The sequence below is a fragment of the Hippoglossus stenolepis genome, chromosome 20 (assembly GCF_022539355.2).
Source record: "Hippoglossus stenolepis isolate QCI-W04-F060 chromosome 20, HSTE1.2, whole genome shotgun sequence".
Lineage (NCBI taxonomy): Eukaryota > Metazoa > Chordata > Actinopteri > Pleuronectiformes > Pleuronectidae > Hippoglossus > Hippoglossus stenolepis.
Window position 1 is genome coordinate 16,493,852 of NC_061502.1, and position 25,559 is coordinate 16,519,410.

At 41.0% G+C, this 25,559-nt stretch overlaps 1 protein-coding gene across 1 annotated transcript in view; it reads left to right on the plus strand.

The window, feature by feature from the left end:
• Positions 1–25,559, plus strand: part of LOC118099881 (disks large-associated protein 2) — an 85,298-nt gene that overhangs the window by 42,694 nt on the left and 17,045 nt on the right. The window contains exons 3-6 of the mRNA XM_035144666.2: positions 7,966–8,183; positions 10,261–10,417; positions 11,689–11,908; positions 25,374–25,430. Coding sequence (XP_035000557.1) covers positions 7,966–8,183; positions 10,261–10,417; positions 11,689–11,908; positions 25,374–25,430 — 652 coding nt within the window. The remainder of the gene's footprint in view (positions 1–7,965; positions 8,184–10,260; positions 10,418–11,688; positions 11,909–25,373; positions 25,431–25,559) is intronic.

Here is a 25,559-nt window from a genome sequence, read left to right on the forward strand (position 1 = left end):
AAAGAGGTATCATGAGCCCTTACTAACATACATAACACTTTTCTTCTAAGGAGAACTGTCTCAGCTTATTTTGAAAAGGTCTCCTGCTTGTAATGGGAATGGAAGAGATGCAGGAATTGGTCATTATTAAAGTTGCCCCAACTGCCTGCCTGAAGAAGATGAATGCCTTCTACTAACACTGCATCCCCCCCGCTATGCCCTGTTTAGATTGTGCTCTAAGTTTTATGCGTGCAACGTCATCAATTCTTAGTCTCTGCCCTGTTTTTTTATTTGTTTAGTAATGACAGTGGATTTAAATGGTGCCACACTTACTCAAACCCATAAATAGTTGTCTTGGGCTCTGGATGCATTCCCGTCCATGCTTGGAGAGGGACAAGAGGCTGAGTCTTTGCCCAGTGCACGCACTTTGATGCTATGTGGAGTGCACCGCTACACACAGCTACACACAGCTACACACACACACACTGTGGTTGTTTGTAAGCCGTGGGGACAGACAGACTCTGTCAATACGGAAACTCTTTCGCTGACATTCGACAAGCCTCCGCCTGCCCTACAGCTGCCACATGAACACAGTCAGCCTGTCCTCACTGAGGGCTTCATTCAGTGGAATAAGCGAAGGGAGATCTGTACACGGACACTGCGGTCAACGCTCAGTGTGGTTATCGGATTTTCTCTGCTTGATGTGTCAGGTCTGTGTTCACTGGTGACGAGGACAGGTCTGTCTTGGACAAGCTGTTGACTTGACCTTGTTCTAGCAAGTGTCAAGTCTAGAGGGAGTGTAGTTTAGTGACTGCTAAACATGATAAGGTAAATCTTAACAGTAGGGTTGATAAGTTTATATCCTTTTCACGACCTGATCAACCATCAGTAAATAAAGTTGTTGCAGGTGTCTGTGGCCCCTCGCTGGATCGTAGTAAACACAACCAGTCATATCAAAATGTTATTATTTGGTCCTTTACCAACCTGCCTGTCTGCTCGCACCTTGCTCCTGCTCTCACTGCACATGACTGGAGTCACGCTGGGAGACATACACCGCCGAGGCAGAGAGACGGTGGTTGGAAGTTGGCGAGCAAGTCATGGAAAAGTCGTCTTCTACCAGTTGTCAGGCAGTGCACGTTCATGTGTTTTGGGGGCTGCAGTAGTAGAGGAATTCGAATGAAGGATAAGAAATGCTGGAATAAAGCAGCTGAAAAGCTTCAGTTGTAAACTCAGAATGAGAAATCAATGTCAATTCAGGCATATTGTGCATTTCCAATAATATATTATTGCATAGAGATTTTACAAATTACTAACTGAACTATTGTTTCTGATAACTGATCATTTACATTATATCTACGACTGAGTAAATTGAAATCTGCATATCTGCTGTGAATCAATGTTTCTTTAACTGAATTTTATACAGGTAATATGTCATCCATCACTAGCTTGGCCAGGTCCCCTGTGTAAGAGGAATACATGGGTTTAACAGGATTTAGCTGAGTAAATAAAGTCTAAATAACTAATTGTTTGGCGTAGTCCCAAGATCCTGAAGCATGTTGTGAAGGTGAGCTACAGTCTTGACTGTGGAGTGAAGCCAAACTGTTTCTCCAATATTCCATAAACCACATAGCTTCAATCAATCATATCTCTGCGCCTGTCCTTGTTTGAAATGGAGCCAGTGTGGTGCTTTGCCTTAAGTGTAATAATAAAAAAAAATCTCTCAGGCGATAGCAGGGAATTTGAAAAGATTATCTTGGGAGGAACTTTGTCTCCCCCGTGATGTCTCCATCCACTGTAATGACCCTAAAGATTGAGCTTGTGTCCTCCCGATGATATACAGCGACCATTACAACAAATTATGTCTCTCAGGGCGCGCTGCACTCACAGTGTGGTACTCTACGCCCAAATCTACCAACAGAGAATTTACTGTACGTAGAAGTACACGCTCCGTATAAAATTATGGAGACATATTTGGGTTATAGTCTGCACTCCTGTCAAACGGGGCTTAACATCCTGCTGATTTGTACACACCTGTTTATTCTGGTTACTGTACATAGTAGGAGACTTAAACTGGGGTCACAGTACAGGAACTTTGGGTCGGTATAATCCTGATTCAGCCACCCCCCTGATATTAAGTAATAATATTAATATCCTGTAGTGTGTGATGTGCCATTATTTTCTAATCTTGAAGTGTTGGTGTGTTTAAGATTGTAGAGAATATCAGTTTTTAAAACTCCTGCTTCAGATTTCAGTACATTCAGTGTCACACATTCAACCACTTCAACGTTTAACAACTGTGCGGAAGTGTGGGGGGGGGGGAGAAATTACACGACTAATTCACTACAAATTGTCCTACCGGTTTTTACAGGTCAGCAATTTCTGTGCTTGAACGTCTGCTACCGCGCTCTCACACAAAATCACCGTCTGCAATCTGCAGCGCGGGGATGCTTTGTCCCGGGGTTATTTTTGTGCACGGCGTTCGCAGTGTTTGTTCGTAACTAATGATGGTGGAAAGCGGCTCGTCTGTCTGGCTGCCTCAGAGGCACAGCTGAACATGCTCTTTCAGGTGTCGCATCAAATGAGCGCAGAAATGAGGTAATGCTAATGAGCTAGCGCGACGCCTCCGTGAGTGATGGCTGCCTTGTTAAACCACAGCCCCCAGACGATCCCACGCTCGTGCGTTAGGAGGAAAATGCTTCTTAAACTTTATTGCTGTACTTAAACCTGATTAACTTGTTTCCAGATAATTGTTATTCTGCTGATGTGGAAGAAAATAAACTGGAAGATTAACATGCATGATAGTTTTACTGATTCAACTTTGTGGGATATAAGCGAGCCAGCTAATTTCCATGTTACCTTCCCAAGTAGGGCAGCGTTGGAAACTACTCCCTTATCTTTCTTTTTTTTAAGCAGATGACTCATAGAGGAAGCTACATACCACAACGTTTGGAAAGAGGATCATTTATTTTCCTTCTTTGCTGTTGCATGATGAAAAAGTGTATCCTGCACAAAAGTTCATTGGTTTTTAGATTCAAAGGAGAGAAGCATATGGTCCGAACGCTTCAGAAAAACCTTTTCAAATCCACTACAAAAACATTTGGGGAGAACTTGCTCGTAGAACGCATTCAATTAATGACGGGGGAAAGCAGTGGCTGTAAATCTTCCTCTACATGCTCACTGTTTTCTTGTAGGTGCCTCAGGCTGTCAGGTCCCTGCTGAAGTGGGCTGTCAGGTCGAAGAGGATAATGGGCGTTAAAGGAGACATATGATACTTGTTCTTTCCTCGAGTGTGTTACATGTTTGTGTGTGTGTGTATGTAAAAGGTCAGCAAAGTTAAAAAGCACAAAGTCAAGTAAGTGCCCCCCCCCCAGAAAACACTGACGCTCCTGAGAGGCCCTGTCAGTCGTCTGCACCATTGTGACATCACAATGACCCACATTTTCATCATGCTCACCTAGCAGCTAGTTTGATTGGCCCACTAACAAAGATAAAGCGAGGGCAGAGATACACATTTTTTATATATAGTGGAAGTGGTTGACCAATCACAACAGAGAGTGGGCCAGCGGGCCAATCAGAGCAGACTGGGCTTTTTCAAGAGGGGGCCTTAAAGAGACAAGAGCTAAAACTAAGAATGTTCCAATTACAGCATCGGAAGAGACTCCGATACTTCAAAAAAATACAGAGTCGGACATCAGCGAGTATGTGAATCTGCTTATCTCTAAGTATATTATTTTTACCAAGTTAAAACAGGGAATCACAGATACTTATCGGTATCGGATTCGATATTGTGAAGATGAAAAGGTATTGGAACATCTCTAGCTGAAACCAAGAGGTGCTGCGGCAATGGAGAGGATAAGGAAAGTGATTTGTTTGTGGTAGAGAAAGCGTTACTTTACCTTAAGGCAGAAAAGGAGGTATATATCAGCCACTCTAAAGCCGGTATCTGTAAAAGCCGTTCAGCGATTGTGGCAGAAAGCAGCCGAGCTACAGTATATGATTGGATAAAGTGAGTAACTGGCAGAGCATTACGGACAGCCCTGCGCCCGAGGCTGCTGTTTCAAGAGCTAAGGCTGCCCCCAGTCCGCTGGGACCACTGCTACTGCTGAGCCGCACACTGACACGGTGTTGTACTTACTATACACCTGATCAATACGCTGCCAGACCGTGTAGCGTGTGACACATTGCCACTGAAAATCGTTCCTCTTCAGGAGAAGGAAAGCACTGCGTGTTTGGGAGCCTGTGAATAACCGGACTTGTCAATATTAGTCAGTTTAATCACAGTTAAAAAAAACAGGTGAGCTTAAACCTGCAGCGTGTCCAATATGACGACCAGAAAGATCGAGGGTACTTGCTGGAAGTACTCTGCCCTGATTTCTATCACGTGAAAATCGAATTAAATCCTACTGGTATTTGTACGTGAGCAATGTGTGTACAATTACTCGCTCATGTTCACGTCACCCTGATGCTGTTACACTAAGAACAGTCATTGATTACACGGTGGACTGTGACTTTTCAACCCCTCTTTACTTTGTGGATTATTTCTGTAGGTTTTGATCAAACCAAATTTTAAGCTACAATACATCTGAAATAATAGTCCTTATTTCAGTCATAGCTAATTTAAGAGCTCATATGTTTTTTTTGTATTAGCTGTGACACTGTGCCATTCATAACGGAGTGCTGATTTAAAAAGGCCTGAGCCTCAGTGATATGACTGGCAACCTTTGCTGTGCAAGCGTAAAAAAAATATATCACTGCCAGAAGTGCAGGAAAATTGAATTAACAGTTTTATAAAAATGCTCTCACCTAAGTGCTACCCTCAAACATCGTCTAACCGTTCTCATTCAACTGGTTTGATGATCCTACAGATGTGAAGTAGCCTTTGAGTTTAGTCTAAAAATGTGCTGATAAATCTTACCCTAAATCCCAAACCACTGAAATGGACTCATTGATAAGTGGAAGGGTGGATTGTGGATATTTTTTGGTTTTATCGTAGTTGAAATGCTGAAATCCTGCAGACGTACTAACACACAGCTTTTGGTCAAACAGGAACAAAAGTTATATGACTTGCGTAGAAAAATCTGAGTTTTTCTCTTCATGAAAATCTCTGAATCGCTCCGACACAGGGAAATAAATCTGTCCAAAGAAATCTGAATATTAGGAAGCAACCCGTGAAAATGAAACCACACTTATACTCCATATGCACGGTTCCGCTTATAACCCAGAGCAATATCAGTTTCTCTCTCTGTATATATTTAATCCTTTGTACACGACCGATTTCCTCACAGGATGCAGGGCTCTGTGTTATCACCACCCACTTTGTCAAAAGATTACACACAGGAAACAGCCTTCACTCACGGGCCCCCACACACTTCCCACCAGCTTCAGGTTAATAAACAGTGGTTACCCTGTTTTTCTGTTTATTCCAGACAAACTGCTGCTGCTGCTGCTGTCGGAAGCTTAACGCCTGATTCTCTCAGAGCAGGAGGGGAGTTTACAGAGAAAAACCCGGCTGACAAAAAAGTGTTCTTTACACTTTAAAAAGGTTTTGATCTGCCTGACTTCCTTCTGCATGAGAGCCAGAGAATACTCAGAAGTATTTAATTGGGCAATGAATAACTAGCAAGTGACCCCAAAGTGCAAGTCTCAAGGGACAAAAGAAAACACATCTTATAGTTCACAGTATTTCAGACATGACACCTAAACTGTTTCATAGTTGTTTTATCTCTGGCTTTTTTATTTTATTTTTTTTTGCTATGCCAACTAAATATAACACATTACAAATACAGAATTCTGGCTCTAATAAAATGCTTAATGTTCTGCACTGGGTAGAAATACAAGAGCAAAGTGCAACAGCTTCTAAAATGTTTAAAATACTAAAACATCAGATTTAAATGATTACAGTGTGATTCATTTAAATCAACTTGTGTAAATATTTCAATTTTGTTTCTACTTTAAGAAAAAAAATTGTTGTGTGTTTCACCCATGGTGTGTTTATAAAGATGGACGACAAAAAATAAGTTTAACGTACACTTTCTGGAACAATAACTTTATTTATTTTGACTAGAGAAAACCTCTGGATCTGATTCTCACGGGTGGTGCGAGGTTAAGCACTGAGCTTGTTTAATTTGAGAAACCGGGGCTCTGAGATGAATGAAATAAGAGGGGGAGCTTGAAACCAGGGAAGTGAATCAGCTTAATTTTCTGTTTAGTGAAAACCCAGCCAGAGCTTATCCCACTACTTGTCTGATACATTTCCCAAACTCGTTTGGCTAATTGGGCCCCATTGTACTTGCAAATACTATCTCTTGTGTGCACTGTACAAGCCTGATATTTTGTCTTCGAGCAGAACGGCCCTGTTACATCTGTACTCCATCACCATTTAACAAGTCACCACAGATACTGGCTCGAGTAAACAAGCAATATCTTAGAGCGTTATAACCTGATATTTATAAAGTGTGTGACACGGCATTGGAAAGTCCAGTAAAACCGTAATTTTCAGCTGAACTCAGACAGAAAACGAGGCAGGTGTCAGGAGTGTGGTCACACATTTGGACAAAGGCACAAAGTAAAGTCTGGAAAGAAGAATTAACTTGGTTCAGAGAAAGCACTCAAAGAGGCAGAAAAACCAAATTGCTGCTGATGACCCAACTTCAGCTCAGAAAAGCCTCGAGGAGATTATCAACTTCCAGGTGAGGAAAATAAACCCTAAAAACAACTGGAATCATTTGTATTTAAATGCACTAAGGACATTATGGCCCTATTCATGACTGGTCCCCAAAAAGACAAATAGTACGTGTCCTACTGACGATGCTGCTGTGAACTTGGCCATGCACATCACAGAACAGCGTTTAGACAGCTCAGGGACCTGTGCACTAGCCGTGGACACCGTATTACCAGAGCTCCAGCAGGAGAAAGTGTCCCAGTTATCTATGCACGACTAGACATGTCAACAGAGGTTTTCCCCAGAGCTGTGGCACTTAAAACAAAATATCACCCAGCTCTCTTCCTGTGGCCAAACTTTCATGCACCAAATGCATCTTTGCTCAACTCCATATAAAAATCTGCATCCCGTAAATAATAGATTCTCTCAGACTCTGCTCATTGGGACAGATTCACACATTCAACACTCTTTGCTTTGAGCTTTATTCTATTCATTGTATTCTTATTTTATCTTTCCCTTAATATAAATATCTTATTTCTCTTGATTGTATATATGTAAATAGTCTGTGTTTGACACGTGTGCAAGACAAAGACACACTTGGTGAAATAAAGCTTTTCTGGAACTGAATCGGATCAGTGAGGATGAATTACATATTGTGATTGGCCAATGAGAATATACATGCATGCAGTATACTCAAGCATACCCCGAACGATATGAATGGTTAAAACTTTATGGATTTTTTTGATGGTGCACGGAGCTCTCGATGGCCGGTCCGACTATGACAGATAGGTCAATTTTCGAGGTGTTTGTCTGTGTGTGTCTGTGTGTGTGTGTGCGTGTGTGTGTGTGTGTGTGTGTGTGTGTGTGTGTGCTGTGTGTGTGTGTGTGTGTGTGGGGGGGTGTAGAGTAGGAGTAAATCAATGTTCTGTGCAGCTATACGATAAAATAAGATTTTACCCATTTGACATAGTAAACAAAAATAATTTAAAATGAGTACTCTACGTGGCAGTCAATGTTGATCTTGTGTTTGTCTGCCACAAATAAATCAAACAAATGCGAAATCCTTGACAACCATATATCAGACTGCAGCAGCTTGACCAATGAACATTTGGATCAGTGTCTCCATGTGGAAATAAACCCTCTTGTATCTACACTCAAGCAACTGAAAGCAGGCAAACAATACAAACAAGGTCAAATATAATTTAAATATTTTGACTTCAAGTCGATTAAATGTTATCACCGATGATCCAGGACCTTTGACCTTGGAATAGGTTCAGTAACGGTTGTGTATGTAGTATTGAATGCAGTGTGTTATCTCCCAACAGGTGCCCCAGGATGAGTGGAGCGGATACCCCGGCGACAAAGACGAGGAGATCCCGTGTCGGCGGATGCGCAGCAGTAGCTACGTCAAAGCTATGGGAGAGGTGGATGATGAAAGTGGCGACTCTGACACCAGCCCGAAGACCTCCCCCCAGAAGGCCGTGCGGCCTGACGCTCTAGTCCTCAAATCAGCCATGCAGAGAGCCCATTTTGACTCCCACAGGTAGGCCCGGCTGCCGAGCTCGATACGTCCACGCCAAATCTATGTGTGAAGTCAACCTCGATCTTTATTATTAATAGGAATAGCTCAGGAATTGATGGAGGGTTTAGGACCAATAAAAATGTTAATTACTACATGCTTAAATTTTTATTGCGGTGTGCATCTTCTCCATGCTGAGGACAGGAGGTAGATTTTGGTGTCTGGAACCGACAAAAATACTTGTAAATGGGACATAGACTGTACAACGGGGTCAGTACGGGTTCACTTCAGGGTTCGCACAATTACCGAGGCACACAAACACACACACACACACACACACACACACACACACTCAAATATGATGGCAGGGATGTCAGGTATGTTGTTGGCTGAGTGGTTTGCTTTCTCAAGCTTCAGTACTGTGAGTCACATCGCCAGGGCCACGCCAATAACTTTGATCAGCAGCTTAATTTCAGTGACCAATGAAAGTCTTTACAGTAGAAAGACCTTTATTCAGCACTGGACTCAAACTACTACACACTGTTATTTTAAGAAATAAGCAATAACTTATGGGGAATGACTGGAATGCAAATTTGCAACAGCTTCACTGCACTTTATCAACTGACGACACGCTACTGTAAGTGTTTCTGGGAAAGATTTATTCAGTGTTTTAGGTGTGTGTGTGTGGGGGGGGGGGGTACATGCAAAGTGTTTTTTTTACAAATTCTAAAACCTTGCTTTCAATAAATAGTAATAAATCAATTCAGAGCCTCAGCCTTATTGTTTCCATTTAACACTGACTCACTGCTTTGTCTACGTGCTGTCACAGAAATACAGATTTTGAACTCAGCTGCCGTCCATGAGAGATTTTGAATAGGTTCAACATTCTTTGGTGACTCCAAATGAAACTGCTCTGCAACTAAATGGAGGAATGTATTTTTACAAATACCTGGATATTTTGCGTCAGGCTGCTCCCACTCGTTTTTCTCAATACCAACATTACTAACCTGCTCCTGAGCACTGTTGGCTAACTGTTTGATCCGTGACCGTTTCATGAGATCAGTCAAAGCGATGCTCTGCTGAGCGTTTCAGCACGAAATGGGGTTTTTGTTTGTGACCTTTTTTTTTTCTGTCTGCTGGTTCAATATTTGCTCAACGTCTTACACGGGCGATGTGCTTCGTTTCCATCACAGTGTTGTTGACAAGTCTGTGGCAAAACTGTCACATTTATACAATTTAAGACTCAGAGAGCAGGTTTAAATGGGCTCGGTCTGAAGGGGAATTAATTATGGTGGAAGTGCTGCAACTTTTAATTAATTGTATATTTACTCCGATTACTAATAATACGTTTAAATATACAGTTCATTTGCTGCAAAAGGTCTCAGCAGTGGTCAAGGTGAAGTAATATAAAAAAAGAAGTAGGTGGCCAGCAAATTGTAGATTCAAAGGATCCTTCAAAAGCAAATTGGAAGTCATGGAGTTCTCCATCTTTACCTAATCATTTCTTAATCGTCCCCTTATGAAACCTGCTCCCTGGTGCTGGTTTATTTCCAGGCAGTGTGGCTTTCAGCTAAAACCAAATTCTGTGAACCTGGGGAGGTGTCATGCAGCCGTCATCCCCTCTGCCACTCAGCGCTCGGTGCTATTTTGGTTCCCGTGGTCTCAGCGGGGGTCTGATCACTTCTGCTTTTTTGTCCACAAACAATTCAACCCCCTTGTTTTTTTTAGCCTCTGGCAAAGACTGTGATAATGTCTTATTATTGCAGCTGCGAGCTTCTCATTGTTTCTCACACGCGCACTGATGTAGTTCTGGGATGAGAGTTGCTGTTTTCTCAGAGGAAACTCGGAGCGAGACTAGAAGCTGTAACAACTGTAGTCATTAAAAATAGTGCAGTGTTGATCCCAGTGGTTCGGATAATACCACGAGGAGATGAGTCATTCAAATGCTCAGAATCACTTTGGAAAAAACCCAATCATGAATTCTACAAAAAAGAAGACACACCATACACAACAATATGTTCTAACCACTACATTTTTTTGAATACAGTTTTATATTTGGCTTATTAATTGTGCAACCCTCTTCCCCCTTGCTCTTGTTCAGCCAGGGCTACCACTTGCAAACCACAAGAGAAATGCGGCCCCACCCTAGTGTCACGCTGGACCCTGCCACCTCCTTCCATCCCCCGCCCTTCCGATCTCGCAACCAGAGCTACATGCGCGCAGTCAGCACCCTCAGTCAGGCTAGCTGCGTCAGCCAGGTGAGTCCCAAACACACGCATGGCACCGCGACACGCGACGAGACGGAGAGCAAACGTTTCCTTGTTTAGTGGACAGAAGCTTTGCGTTGAGGGCATCCCAGTAAAACAGTAAAACATCCCCAGGCGTCCATATTGCAGGTCCACAGCTGATTGTTGAGTAGTCGTAGCCCTTTCCTGAACTCAGCTGAAGTCAAAGGAAATAACCGATTTGTGCTGTTTTGGACAGATTTGTTGCTTTAGCCCACATCTGAATCAGCTCCAGACAAAGTCTAATGTTGTTCACAGTTTGTATTTCTAGTGTTCAGGGCTACAAGGAAATGTTTATCTGGAGAGCCTGTGTCCTGATTCGGCCCCAGAGGATTGCTGGAAACCAATTATCACTGTCTTGTTGTTGTGACGTGCCGGCTAGGTGGCTTATCTTTATCTTTATCTTCTCGGACAACAACTAATGTTTCAAAGTAGAGACTTATTATTGTCTAACCTCACATCACACATCAACCATTTTAGGTATCTCCCCCACCCCCTCCCCTTTTCCAAACCCTGCTAAGAAACTATACAGTTGGATCAATTGCGCGGGTCTGTTATCGATCGCCCTGGTGGCAAAAGACGTGGCTGCGACAGTAAGAAGATCTGTGACACAACCAGCACATGAGTCTCTGTATGGATGAGTAACAGAAGCGACGCTAACACTAATTGTATCATTAATAACTCTGATGTTTAACGATGGTAATAATAGAAAAGGTTCTTGAGTAATATTGAGACTCGTCCCTTCTCTGCAACAGAATTTAGAAAGTTAAACACTGAAGTAATAAGAAAAAGATGATGTTTATATAACTGTGTAACTGTGACAGGGTGTTAAAGCAATCGCCTGTTAATTTTTCACTAACTGTTACATAGACTACATAGAGTAGATTGTTCTTTTTGAATAATACACAAACAACAAATGTTTTCATCTTGTATCAGCTAGAATTTACAATATTGTTACTTGCTAAAGTTAAAAAAATACACAACTGAAACTGTTTTTGCTAGTTTGTTAAATGAAATGCTTTTGAAACACAAACTAAATACTTTTTTCTGATTGTTTTTATGTTGTCATCTGCCCTTTCTCTAATTTGATCTTGACATTTATTCAGTTTAAGGTCGGAAGTGACAGTGGCATTTCCTAATGCTAACACTCCTTCATATTTGCTGTGCAAAGGGGAAGAATCAAAGTGAGAAAGAGAAAGGAAGAGGAAAAATTAAGGACTGCTATTCCTGTTTTTGTCTCTCAGGTGAGTGAGACTGAGGTCAATGGCCAGTTTGAGTCAGTTTGCGAGTCCGTTTTTAGTGAAGTAGAATCCCAGGCCATGGAGGCCTTGGACCTGCCTGGTTCGTTCCGCACTCGAAGCCACAGTTACCTCCGTGCAATTCAGGCTGGTTATTCCCAAGATGACGACTGCTTGCCTTCAATGACATCCTCCACTGTCACTTCAACTCTCAGATCCACAACAGGTAAAAAAAAATCCCCCCCCTAATTGAGAGAGGGCTTAGACCACATATCCTCATACATCCTATACATGCGCACAGACCTGACATACCTACATATGTACAGTGGGGAACCCTTGAGCTTCAGAGATGCCGGGCTGAATGATCCCAGTTCATTTTCTTTGGAAACTCTGGTGTGCGTGTGTTTGTTTTTGCCTCTGCATACCCCCCCCTCCCTCCCCCTGATTGTTCAGATGGATTTGCTTGTATGTTACTTTGCACGATTCATGCACCATTAGCCAAGCTTCTGGTCGGTAACTTGTGGTGTTGCCAAGCTGCAGACTGGGCTACGGGCGGGAGGGGTTGCATTCTAAACACTCAGATGGCAGCACACGCTCACAGCACACAATGTCACAACACAGCCACGACACATGGCATGCCTAAGAGGAACAGGCCCTACCCTGAGCATGTTAAACTGTGGTGTTATATATGTGTTGTGCGAAAGCGTCTTAGGAAGGGGTGAAATCCAAAAACGGGCCGGGGGTAGGGGAGCGGCAGGTTTTTAGACATATTTGTGTTGCGAGGACACACTGGACAAGCCTTCTGCCTGTCCTCCCCCCTGCTCTGTTCCACCAACACACAAGCATATGCTTTGCAACCCACCTCGCAATTGACCTCGTTAAATAAAAAAAAAACCAATTTAAGGTAAGTTGACAATCTCCAAAGACTAGAACACGTGCACATACACACACTGGTTGCACAAAGGATCTGCCCACTGATGGTTTACTCCCACAACTTGAGCTGGCCTTCATTTATTTGCAGTGTTGTGTTGTGTTGCATGAAACTCAACCTTGTGAGCAGCGGTTTCCGGAACAATTCAAACGTCATTCAAACATGATCACAAAACTTATTTTCTCCTAATCATTGTGGTCTTCAACGGCAAGTTTCAAATAGAAGTTAATTTTGTTTGGGATATTTCGTTAGTAATAATTACACATGAACTCACAGATGTTTTTTCTGAAACCAGAGAGTTTTGTGTACGACTCAATTTAAACTACCTGGTACTTTTTTAATGCGACATGCAAGGACTTCAAGGTTTTGTGCAACACAGTACGTGCAATAAAATCCCTAAAATGACACGTCTCAGGTTCTTTGTGCAAGCAGTCTCTGCAGTAACTCCCTCACTAAGTGCATTTGGTGTTTGCCTGCAAGAGTAAAGCTATGAACCCTATTGAAACTTTTTTCTTTAATTACGTGCATTTTTATATACTATGACCTGGATTTTGAATTGTTTTTGTACACTTTTCTGTCAATTGAATATTGGAGACATTTGCACTTTTAACTCATTCTGTGGGCTTTGTTTTCTTGTTCAATCTGGACTTTTTGTTTTTTCGGGAATTCCTCTCATCTTCAATTGGGTTTTTCCATCTGCGATTTCTTCGCTGTGACAGAAGGATAAAGAAGTGTTCTCCAATCCCACCGTCTTATTTGCTGAACTCTATTCATTTAGGTCTCTGCTCCAAATCTGTCAGCTCTAAAAGGGCCAAACGACTGTAGAGTGTGTTGTGAAGTTGTATTTCAAAGATTGGCAGGATGCTTTATCTACAACATGTCAGATAAGGTTAAAGTAAAACAGAGGAAGGGTTCAGTGGATGGTGATTCGTTTACATGCAGCACCGTCACCTCCTAGTTTAAGACATACTGTAAATAATATTTCTCATTTGGTTTGCACTCCTCTGAGGGAATAGTTGCCTTAAAATTGATAAAGTATTGATTCCTGGAATCACGTTTGTTAAGGTAGTATTTAATACTAGTTTATAATTGAATTCTAAGCCTTATGAACCAAACCCCGTGTGAGGCTAGTGGGCCCTTGAGTGGGGCAGGGATCCCGAGCAGCAAACCCCTCTCCATTTGACCATCCATCTCTTGAAGGATAACCAGGGGGAAAGAACAACTGGAGGCATCAGTGATGATTGTTGCAGGTATTTTAATGTTGACACGCATACATATATCTATGTATATGTGTGTTTTTGCACTGCCTTCTCAGTAAAAAAACTATAGCCACTTAGAGTTTATAAAATAGAGCTGGTAGAAAATATCCCGTTATGTTTCCTCGTAGCAAACACGGTTTCAAACAACTCACAAAACCTCAGACACTGATTTTGATCTGAAAAACCTTCGCATCTTAATATTGATGACATTGATGAATGTGATACTGGCTTTTGTGAGTTGTTTAACATGTCTCTATTTAAGTGTTCTTAGACCACATTATAAGTGTATATGTATGAGAGGTGTACTTCTCAAACTTGTGCCTGCTGCACACTAGAGGATAATCGGCCGGACTATGGTTTGACATCAGCGAGACTCAATTAGTAAGAAAGGAACAGCGATTGGGCAAAAACATGCAATAGCCAATTAGGGCGAGAACACGGCTGCCTACAAGACTTCTGTTTGTTTTGAGGACAAACTTGTGGAACAGTTTAAGTACTTGTTTAATGTGTCCTGTCGTGTTTGTGCAAAACATTACACAAACAAATGCAACAAGCTGCAGTCTGCCTCCCTGTTTGTTTTTATTCTAATTCGATAACGCAAAGTTTCTGCAAACGTGTTTGTCGCCCTTCGTTTCGACTCGATCGTCAAGTTTGTGCGTTCTCTCGATTAAAAGATTAAACATAGGTGATCAGTCGTTATGTCTGTGGTCTTTAAAATCAGTTCAAATCCTCTAGTGTGCAGCCGTCACAATGTCTTCATATCCCAAACCATAAAATAGCTCTGAATGTTATCGCATTGCCACTGTCTCCAATCATGTGTGAGAGCAGCATCTGTCTGCTGTACATGTGTAAACTTTATTCTTTCTTTCCATGAAAATTTGACATCTTTAAAAAAAAAAAAAAGGCCACATGTGGCAAAGTCTAACCGTTTTGCATCGAGTCTGTCAGCTGTGTTTGACTGTGGGATTGCAGCCTCTTCCTGGTGCAGCCCTGAAGTGGGGGGGGTGAGCGAGCCCTCCCCTCGCCAGGTTACTTTCTTCATACGGTCTAATCTGCCACCTTGGACCTGATATGTTCAATAGGGTTCATATCTGCTTCTTGGCCCAGTGGGTTGTGATTCCTCTGCTCCCTTTACATCTTTTCTTTTGCACAAAATGGCACAAATTTTTTTCCAGTCAACATTTTGATATGTCTTGAGAAATAGGGTTCTCGGGGAAAAAATGGGATTCATCATTTGATAAGGATTGATGCATTTCGTGTGTTTAATTCCACTCTTCGCTGTGCTGTGCAGTGAAAAGATGGAAAGAAGCCTTGAGATGACTGAGAAGGCAGTGTTAAAAACATCGTGAAAAGTCTACAGTATGTGAGTTTCATGACAAGAGTCAGGTGTATACTCCTCCACTCACTCAGGAAGGATAGTAGCTGACCCTCGAAGCCATTTTGTTAATAGTTAAACTTGAACACCACATGATTAGAAACTTTAAAACACATGCTATCAATTCCACCAACAATACTCTTTACATATTAGTCACATTTGGACTGCACACCAGTCCGTGGTGGGTTAGACCCAAACAGGAAATGATGCCACTCACATACTGTATGTTTTCCATAGATATGTGTTGACTTTCTGATTGAGAATCCAAATCAAATCACACTCCAGCTGTTCCTTTCACGTTGAATGTCCTTCTGTTTGCATATTCAAATTTTTCTTCCAGAGGGATATGATATTGTGGATGGGACCTCTTTACTAAATGAAGACATGATAGACGATGATGACGGTGCTAGCTCCTCTGCCTATGCGGAGCTGGAAAGGCTGGAGAGAGAGACTGCTGTTGCTCGCAGCCAGCACAGTACTAGCTCCACCATAACAGCCATCTCCGTCCCACCGGCGTCCCCGCCTTCATACAGGATCCCCTCTGCCTCGCCGATATCCACCTCTGAGACACCGGTCCCTCAGGCCCTTCAGGCCTTTAAGGAGTCTGCGAACATGGTCGCTGCCTTCAACCTGCAGTGGAAGGATGAAATCTCAGCAATGCGCTATGAGCTGGCAGAGCTGCGTAGAGACGTCTGTGGGGAACTGAAAACTTTCAACAGCAACTTCTTCAACTTTACTCAGTGCTACAATATGTGGACCTTGTGCCGGGAGCCGTGCAGCGACAGCACCACACAGACAGACGACAGAGTGTCCATAGGAATTCAAGCAGGCTCCAGTTGGTCCATTCGACATAATAAACAGGACAAGTCGGTGATGTGCCAGCCAGAGCCTGCGCCGTTCAGCATAATGGATTTCATGGACCCACCCCGGATTGAGATCATAGAGGGAACCCCTGAAAGCACGCCAGAGGGGTCGGGCAGCCCTGCCAGCCCACTTCCAATCGAGGACTTCCCCTGGGAGATCATAAAAAAAAAGCCCCATAAGCAGCCGGACTCAGGTGCCCACACGGGTGGTCACAGAAGCGCCAGTCTAGAACTATGGAGCAGAAAGTACACCAGTGGGCCCATGTCATATCTGTCTATGTCATTCTAACCATTCCCATACGCATTCTGTAAAACGAGACGAGGAAGCCAGGGTAAAAACCTGACATTTACCACGAGAGGCAGGGAAGTGCTGTTGTTAGATGTCCCTTTACTCTATGCAGACACAGAGTCTGTCATCTCTTGAACAGGTTACAATGTTGTTCAAGCAATCTTTAAAAACAAGTGTCTTGCTTAGCCATGGAATAAATGAGAATGATTATGCTTCACACCAGAATGAGGTGGCATGAGAATGTGAGAGAGAATGTGGCTGATGTTCAGATCCTCAAGTGCCAACGAGTGCAGCATTATCTTCTCTCGACCGTCTTAAATACCCGACCTTCAGAGAAACGTCAATTACAGTAAACACACGATTGGAGATCTGAGGGTCGTTGAATGATCTAGAATCAGCCACGTGTCAGGTGAGGAGTAAGTGGGCCTGTTTCTGCACATGAATTTGAACAGCTCAAGCTCATGTTCATTCCAGTTTCTCTTCGTGTAGAAACGTTCTTTTAAGCACCTCCTGAGAATACTGAATAAAAACTGTGAATAACTTTATAAAACCCTAGTTTTTTAAAACGAGTGCTTTAAAGATGAACAAATTTATTTATGGATATATTGATATATAATTTACTTTTTAGTTGTTCTAATCAAAGCGTTCCTCTGCCATGGCCTTCATCCATTTTGCAGCCAGTTCCAGTTGAAAATGGGCTTTTTCTGAAAAAATGTCTCGCTTACAAAAAAAAGGAAGTTACTGTAAGAAATTAAGAAATATTAGATAGTGCTAACAATAACTCATAAGAGCCCTAATAACAACATTTAAAAGCCCAATTCTCTGGAATATTAGATGGATGACACTGTCTCGAGGCGTTGTCGACTGGCTCTGTGGCCCCCCCGGCTGAAAAATAGTTTACAGTGATTTCATAGTCTAACAACATGTGGAGAGAAACACAGTGAAGGGGATTCACAGTGATCACGAAGTATGAATGTATCGGCTTCAGTTCATCCTTGCACAAAACTGCATTCGTGTTCCTAACTCCTGTACATGTATATAAATGTACCATTTTGTATATAGAGAAACTTATATTCAATACTTGTACTGTTTGCAGTTGTAGACATACTGTGTTGCCGGCGCTGAGAGGGGTAAAAGCAGGAGTTGTGGTTCTAAACCAAACGCAGCACTTTTTTTCCCAAAGTCTTTGAGGTCTGCCGCCATTTTCTTCATCACGTTCCGCCATCCAGCCGCCGTTGCGCCTCATAAGGAGGTTGGTAGTTCATACCGGTGTTTCGCCTTTTGTTTTATCGTGCAGTGGTGACTGCGCTGTGAATGTAAAGTGTCCAACCGATCCCATGAGTAATCGCTATAAACGGCGAGGCACAAGATTTTTGGGGGCTGGAAGCTTCATGGTTTCCATTTTCTAGTTTGAGCAGACTTTGGTTTTTAATTTATCTGCATTCATAGATGTTAATAGAGATTAGACCTAAAACACAAACATGTATCGCTAGTTGGATTATGAACAGTGAACGGAAGATGGAGACTTGACCCAGATATCTGCCGTCTACACTACAAGCTCCAAAATATTATCAAATGCCCCTAGAGACTAATTCGTCATCAGATAATAACCAAATGCCTCCGACTTTGTTTTTAGAGGTTTAACAAGTACTGATTTGAACTTGCTGTTTTGGTTAAGTGTCCTCTTGAGATATGGACTAAATTCTACCAAATTCACCTTTTTTAAAATGCCACATTTCTCTGGTAAAGATGCGATTTGTCATGCTCGGCTGGTTCATCACTGCAGGAAGACGACAGAGAAACATTGGTCCATATAAGTAGACAATCAGAGCCACTGAGGGCCTCTACCTCTCTAACGTGTCCCCAGAGGTGCAGTGCAGTACCACTGGATGTACTAACACCGCCTCACTAGTGATGGCTGTTAAACCGCACGGGGGGGAGCCCTCTATCACCTGCTATATTTGGCCAATTGCTCATTTTGTCTGTTACTCATAAAGCTATCGCCGTTCACTAGCCATTGGCATCTCCCTCAACCACTCATCCATTCGTCCCATCGTACCAACATGGCGTACCAAAGTTAATCCGGAGGCCCGTGGAACTGAGGCCGACAACAAACGTCTCCCAAGTTTGACAGCACTCATCTCCGGATGATCACTGCAGCACAGGAGCATGGAAAGCCTGTATGTATCAGACCCCTGACTGAAATGTGAACCTTGCAAAAAGGACTTGTGATAAAGGAGAGGCTACAGCTTTCACTTTATAACGAGAGAGTGGATCCACTTCCTCCTTTTTGCACGACCAAAAGACAGTTCTTGCAGAAAAAAGTGGCATTTTTGAAAAGATGATATTTATAAAAAAAAAGGTTGTACCAGAGGTAAGAAATCAAATTTAAAGCCACAAAATAAAAAAAAAGAATAAAGGCAGATATTTCCTTTTTCGGTTTTTGCAGTAGCTCCACTCCACACATCTGTTCCAGTATCTCATCCAACCTGAGCTAAAAGTCCGAGCTAACGATTTCATTTGCCTTGATAATCTAATATTGGTGTCACAGAGGAACACTGAACCAAGGCATGTTCGTGCTGCTCATTTTAGCAGCAACTCCATAACTCTGATGTTTTGGTACAAAGAGTAAAAAAGGTACAAAGGATAAACTCAACTGTATTGTTGCCATTCTTCACTCTTTGCAATACAGAATAAGCATTTTTAAAAAAAAGCTTATAACCTATTTATAATTGTTATAAACCCAAATAAAAGAATTTTGCGTTTTTTCCATCGCAGACCAGCCAAAGGTCGGGTTAGAATAAATCATGACTAATTTCAGTGAAAGGCATATGACTGTGACAACATTTAGCCTATAATCATTTTAATATATAAATACATATATATATATATATATACAGTATATATTAAAAAAAAAGAAAAAACTTTGGAAAGGCTTGTCTTCATATTTTTGCTTTTTGAATGACTAAGAGGGGAATGCACTGGCGTTCCTTACTTTACATCTATTCCCATCGTTTGGGGAATGCAAAGTAACTTAAAGGTGCTGAGGACCGGCCAATCACGATGTCTCAAATCTACATTCATTCATTCTATGCAAGTCGTATGTTATTTGTTGTATTTTTACGTCATCTGAATATTTACAGTTATAGATATTAGGTGTTTACGTTAAGCCTTCACGCAAGTCACCAATGCCAGGAATGGATTTTTGATGTTGACAGAAAAATATCAGCGGCTCTTTTAGAAAAATGAAATATCTCTTTCATTTTGTTTTTGGATTTTATTTTTTTTTGCATGAGCCCCGGGCGACACTCACGGTTGTTTCAGTGTTTTCCTGCAAAGCGGCCGTGTCATTCCCACTGCTCTCATCTTAGCTTAGAGGTGCACGAGCGTCCGAGGGGTTGTTGGTGAGATTCCTGAGATTTCTGCCATGTTGTAGCATACGTGTGCTTCGTAAAACATTACACACAGAAGAAATGAACAATCATAAGTGCATCACACATTTAAAAAGAAAATAGTTAATGACTTGTACAGACAATATAATTGGAAATGCTGTGCAAATACATTCTAATGAATTTCTATCAAATGGAACCAGTGACTGATTGATGCCAGGGAACTCACCCAATTCTATAAATACATTTAAACCCAATGTTTCGTCATCATTCCATCATTTAGCCCAAAGAAAATAATGACTCTTCCCTCAAAACAAGTTGAAATGTAGCAGGATTACAGATATTGATCTAAATATTAAAATCAATGAAAGCTATTACCCTAAAAAAAAAAACTTAAGAAACAGACGACGGGTAATTTAAAAGATATTTTTTGACAATGCAACCATATTTTTGTGCGATGAAATATATAATTGTTTGTGAGAGAAATTCTGAACAGCACGTAGTCAACTTCCCAATCTGAGTTTTTGTCGACATTTTTTTATTTTGTCATCCAGAGATCTGATGCAACAACTGTGCCCCCTCCACTCTGTGACAAAAGGTTTTTGGGATGGAATCTGATCCTGAACCTGTAAACACTGCTTCAGTAGAACTACCTTTTCTTACCCATGTGCTATTTGCCTGCATTTAATTCAAGGTTTCACTCACATTGCAATTTTCAGGGATCTCAGACTGCATTGTTCAGTGAATCAGATTTTGTCAAAAAGTTCTAACGCATTCTTTTGAGAACCACAGTTTAGCCGGCATTTGTTAGCGTACGCTTACTTTGTTCAACGAATGAAATGTGACATGTGATATTTTGTTTTTTTGATTTATTTTTGGTTTTTTCCCGCTTATTGTGGTGTTTCTTGTGAATTTTCTTTTTCATTTACAACTTTTATTGGCCTTATGTATTTTTCATAAATTGATATAAAACAATGGATTAAAATGTTTATGATGCTTATGTTTATGGTAATTTTAATGACATAAAAATGGGGGTCATAGCTTTACGATGGCGTCCAAAGATGAAACTGACTTGTAGCATGTCCGCAGTGAGTCGTCTACACACCCTGACGCACAACAAGTACACAGCATGGGTCTGGCTTACTGTCTTTTTACTTTGACTCCTCTCTATTATGCCTTGCTTTTTTTTTTTTTACTGAGTTATCATATTTTTATTTTGGTTTTTCTTTTTTCCTTTTTCTATTTTTCCCCCCCATTGTAGGCGTCCGTAGCTTAGCTGGGGGGCGTAGAGAGTACGGTAGGTCTGGTAGGGAACCGCTTTATTCTGTATTCTTTTATATATGTTGTTAATACAGTTTTTCATACATTTTGTCCGACTCATCCACATTTTCCACCCGTTAGAAGAATAAGATGCATCATGAAGTTGCAGCTACTGTCCCCACTCACTGAGTACGTTGAATACATTTAAATGTTTTCATCTGTTCCCACATTGATTCAAGTAGATTTTACAAAATGATGCTTGTGCAGAAGTTGCATATTGAGTTTAACAAACCAAAACTAACAGAAGTAACACAATTGTCCCACATGTTTGCCTCGTGTTAAGTTAACACTAGAAACACACTGGCATTGGCAACGAGACACAATATTCAAACGTTCCACTTAAAATCTCTACGGCACAACTGCAATATACTTCAATTGAAAACATGCATAGAGTTTCTTTTAATTGTTTATTTGGTTTGGTTTTATTCGTTATGTTTTAATATTTACAGTTTTGTTCAAATTCATCGGTTTTAGTAGTGATTCACCCTCTTGCTTTAACCATTGTATACGTTTTCGTTAAGCGGAGGGCGAGGAACACGGTCAGCACACAGCAGTGCGTCTTTATTTAGAAATGTCCTGGCATGCAGCAAGGCAGGTTACGACCAACGTGACGGCTTTGTTCTTCAAACCACCACAAATCAATGCTGCTTTTAGCTGATATCATGAATCTGGGAATAATACTTATGAAAAAAAACTTTTTAGATGTGTAGTCAAGTCAGTTACTTTCAGTGGTTGTGATTTTGGCGTCGCAGGTATTTTATATTCAGCTTTACTTCTAACATCACCTTTAAAAGAAAGGATGGATACTACCAATATTCATACAATATTCTTAATTCTAAGGTGGTGGGTGATGGATACTGAAAAGTATTTTCTCTATCTATATATATATATAGTTGGAAATCATCCAGTCTGCACAAAATCCTGCATATACTATTTTACTTGTAGATATATTGGGTTCTACTACTTTAACGACCTCATTAGCAGCAGAGCGCAGGGTTTGGAAGTCGTCTTTCCAACAAAGCAACATATTGAAGATATTGATATTCACGTCCCCATAAAGGTTTTAGTGAACCCTCGACGTTTCCTCTACCACGCCACCATCAGGCCAAAGTAGACACTCCCCCAACCCTAATGAACTTTAGGTTTTGGAGATTTATTCAAACTAGTGATACAATCAATAAAAAGGATCTTTTAAACCCAGCTACTTGTAAGTAACAGCAGCAAAAAGACCAATATGTCAATTTGTTTTATTAGAAGAGCTGTGAATACAGGGTACTATGAAAATACTCGAGGGGCTCTTTCAAAATACTTCAATACTGTATAAGAATCTCGTGACGGTTGCAGAAGGTAAAACTTTGTGGAGAGCTTATTCGGGACGCTGACCTCTACCTCATGATTGGGGCAGGCCATTGATTTGTATTGGTTTGTTGTGATTTACCATACATAAAAAAAGTTAACCCACCTTGCATCCATGGGGGCATCACCACTGTATGTATATATGTATGTGGCTATGAACAACATGCTTGTGTAGTGTACAGCTCTTGGAAAAAACAATAAGAGCTAACACAAACCTAGTTTTTAAAAATTTCGTATATCAAAGCGGAATTAGCTGGGATTCTCGACGTATACACACTCGAGTCCTGCTAATTGTCCTATGTCAAATCATCCATGCATTCATCAGCCCATCTATCCATCCATCCACTCATCTTTGCAAACCACCAGCTCCATAATCAAGCTGAAGCCTGAGGAAGTACACAGTGGTCAGGTCAGGTGTAGTTACACGGAAACAAGGATAAAGTCCCCAAAGTCAGTTCTCTATTGCAGTGTTCATTTTACTAGTAATTTATTCTGCCTCTGGCAAAACGCACACACTAAAGAGATGTAATTCAGCTGGGCACATGCATTATTCAAGAAAGTACAGGTTTATAAGAGAGATTCCTTTAGCAGGAGAAAAAGGCCATTTCAGACCATTTCAGTACAAGTAAGATTTACTTTGGATTGAATCCAGGAGTCATCACTGAGGAGACATTTTACTGATGCCAGTCAAGATCTGCAGGAGTAGATACTATTTTATTCCCAATTATTTTTACATTAAAGATGTTGTAAAGTGCCCGGTGAAAAGGGCTGGCCAATAAAACAATAATTGCAGTATAATTTTCATCAAAAGCAAGATAACAAAAGTTCAATATATATCAATATGATGCTTACATTAGTAAAATGTCCTGCTGTTTATCAAGTGTTTGTCATTGTCGGACAATAAAGACAACAAAGGTCAAAAGAATGATAATACTGAAACTAGATAAAGTTGTAGGATGAGATTTTGTAGACTTTAAATACAACAATTTGCAACGTATGAATTCAAATACAATAAATAAAACCTTTTTCCAATTGTTTCCATGGTTTGGTATAGAAAATATATGTCTAACAAAACGAGTGTAGCCTTCAGACATTTTACATTCACCCGGTCACATCCTCGGCCCCCATGCTCATGTGCGCAGCTTGTCAGTCATTGCACGTCATTACGCCACGATCCCACCCCGAGCTGAGTAAGAGCAGCATTTCACCAGCACCTTTGCCAGTCTGAGTCCGCAACTATGGCAAGAAACAGAAACGGAGGGAGTCGGCCCGGAGACGAGACGCGGTCAGAACTATTGCATCAAGTTTTCTGAAAATTTAAGTCTTGACCGCAGAGGAGAAAAAAGGTTTGAGGGGGTGTTGTTGAAAAAAAAAAAGTGAAAGTCTGTTACTTATTCTCTGCACCAAAAATATTGACTTTTGATCTCAGGTCAGACTTTACATGAAGTCCATGCAAGTACAGTAGTTATAGTTACCACATTCTCAAGTACACATATAACATGTGGAAGAAGGGATTTGAATTAAATATTGCACTTCACGTAGAGTAAGAGTTTCAAGCAAATACAAAAGGGATTCAAAGTACAACATGCAACACTTCTCATTATACTCTATTGTTGCATGATCAGACAGTCCAGACATAAAGAAGAGAAAAACAGACTGTCTTGATTTTTAGTTTAAAAACATCTCTCAGGACATTTTGTCAGATTTTCTATGTTTCCCGACGTCTTATCTTCATTTCTGTTAACACGACAAAAAGCCTCTTGACAACGACCTTAAATTTTCCAATTTAAGGTCGTGTTTTTAGTATTTTTTGCCACAGTGGTGGAGTGGCTAATTTACCACTTGATTATAATTACTTGCCATTGTCTCTTCTTCTTAGTCTCTGTCTGTAAATTAGAGTTTGAGTTGGCTTTAGTCTCCAAACACTCTCTCAAAAGACACACTGTACTGCTTGAACAAAAGTATTTGACAATATCCACGGATCAGAAAATAATAAACCATCTCACCATTTATATTTGTAATCATAATAATTCTAATGGCTTCATTAAACCCTGAAGTTAAAAAAAAAAAGTTGATCACGACTTGAATGTCATATGAATGTCTTAATAACTTCTACTCTGTGTTTTATATGTCTATATAACATGATAAGGTGAAGCTGTGTTCTCAGATTCAGATGTACTGTATGTTTAAATACACTATTCAGGATTGACCATTGCCTAATAAGTAATCGATAAGTATGGACTGAACTAGATAATATGTATAATGTGTTTAATTAGGGCAATGCAGATGGGCAAAATTCCTTGATTATTCAAAGGTTAAAGTTTTGGATAGTGATTCTGTTGATTGCTTTATGAAGCAATAAGATGTTTAAGTACAAAATCTAGAAATATTCATATTCAAATGTCTCCGGCAACAAAAACCTTGATATTAAACATGTAAACAAGGTTGAGGTACCTCCTGAGAAATTGTTGCGGATGAGTTTTGCCCATCAAGTTGCAAATTGTGTCAGTGCCATTAGAATATATATCTGCTTTTTGAGACAGAAACACAACAAATGCTGAATTATGAGTGTGAACCAAAACAATCTGCAATAATCCCGTATGCAGAGAAGCAGGGAACTCATTTATACTATATGAAATCATTATAGGGCAAGATGCATTTTCTCCAAGTGCATCCAGCTCTATAATCATCATTTGATAACCCAAAAAATTATAATATGACCCATTTTTAAATCTCTACATTCAGCTTGTGTGTTTCTCTCTCCCTCTGCCTGTTACTTACCTAGCAACTGGATAAACAAGGAGAAAACATCCTGTGTTTAATGAGCTTTAGACCTGTAGTGCATCAGTGTGAATGATGAAGATACCTGTACTGGTCCTTTAGTAACTGGTGGTGCTTGCTCCTTGCAGGGATTCAGTTTCGTCTCCCTACTTCCTGCAGCGTGGACCGCGCTCAGCCTCCTCCAGGTAACCAGTCTGTCTCCATCTCTTCTCCCCTCCGCCCCACTGGCTCTTATCTCCGCAAAAAAACTACATTTCAGCCGCAGCCACATATCCATGGGTTGCTAGAAACATAAGCACAGAGACAAAAGTAAA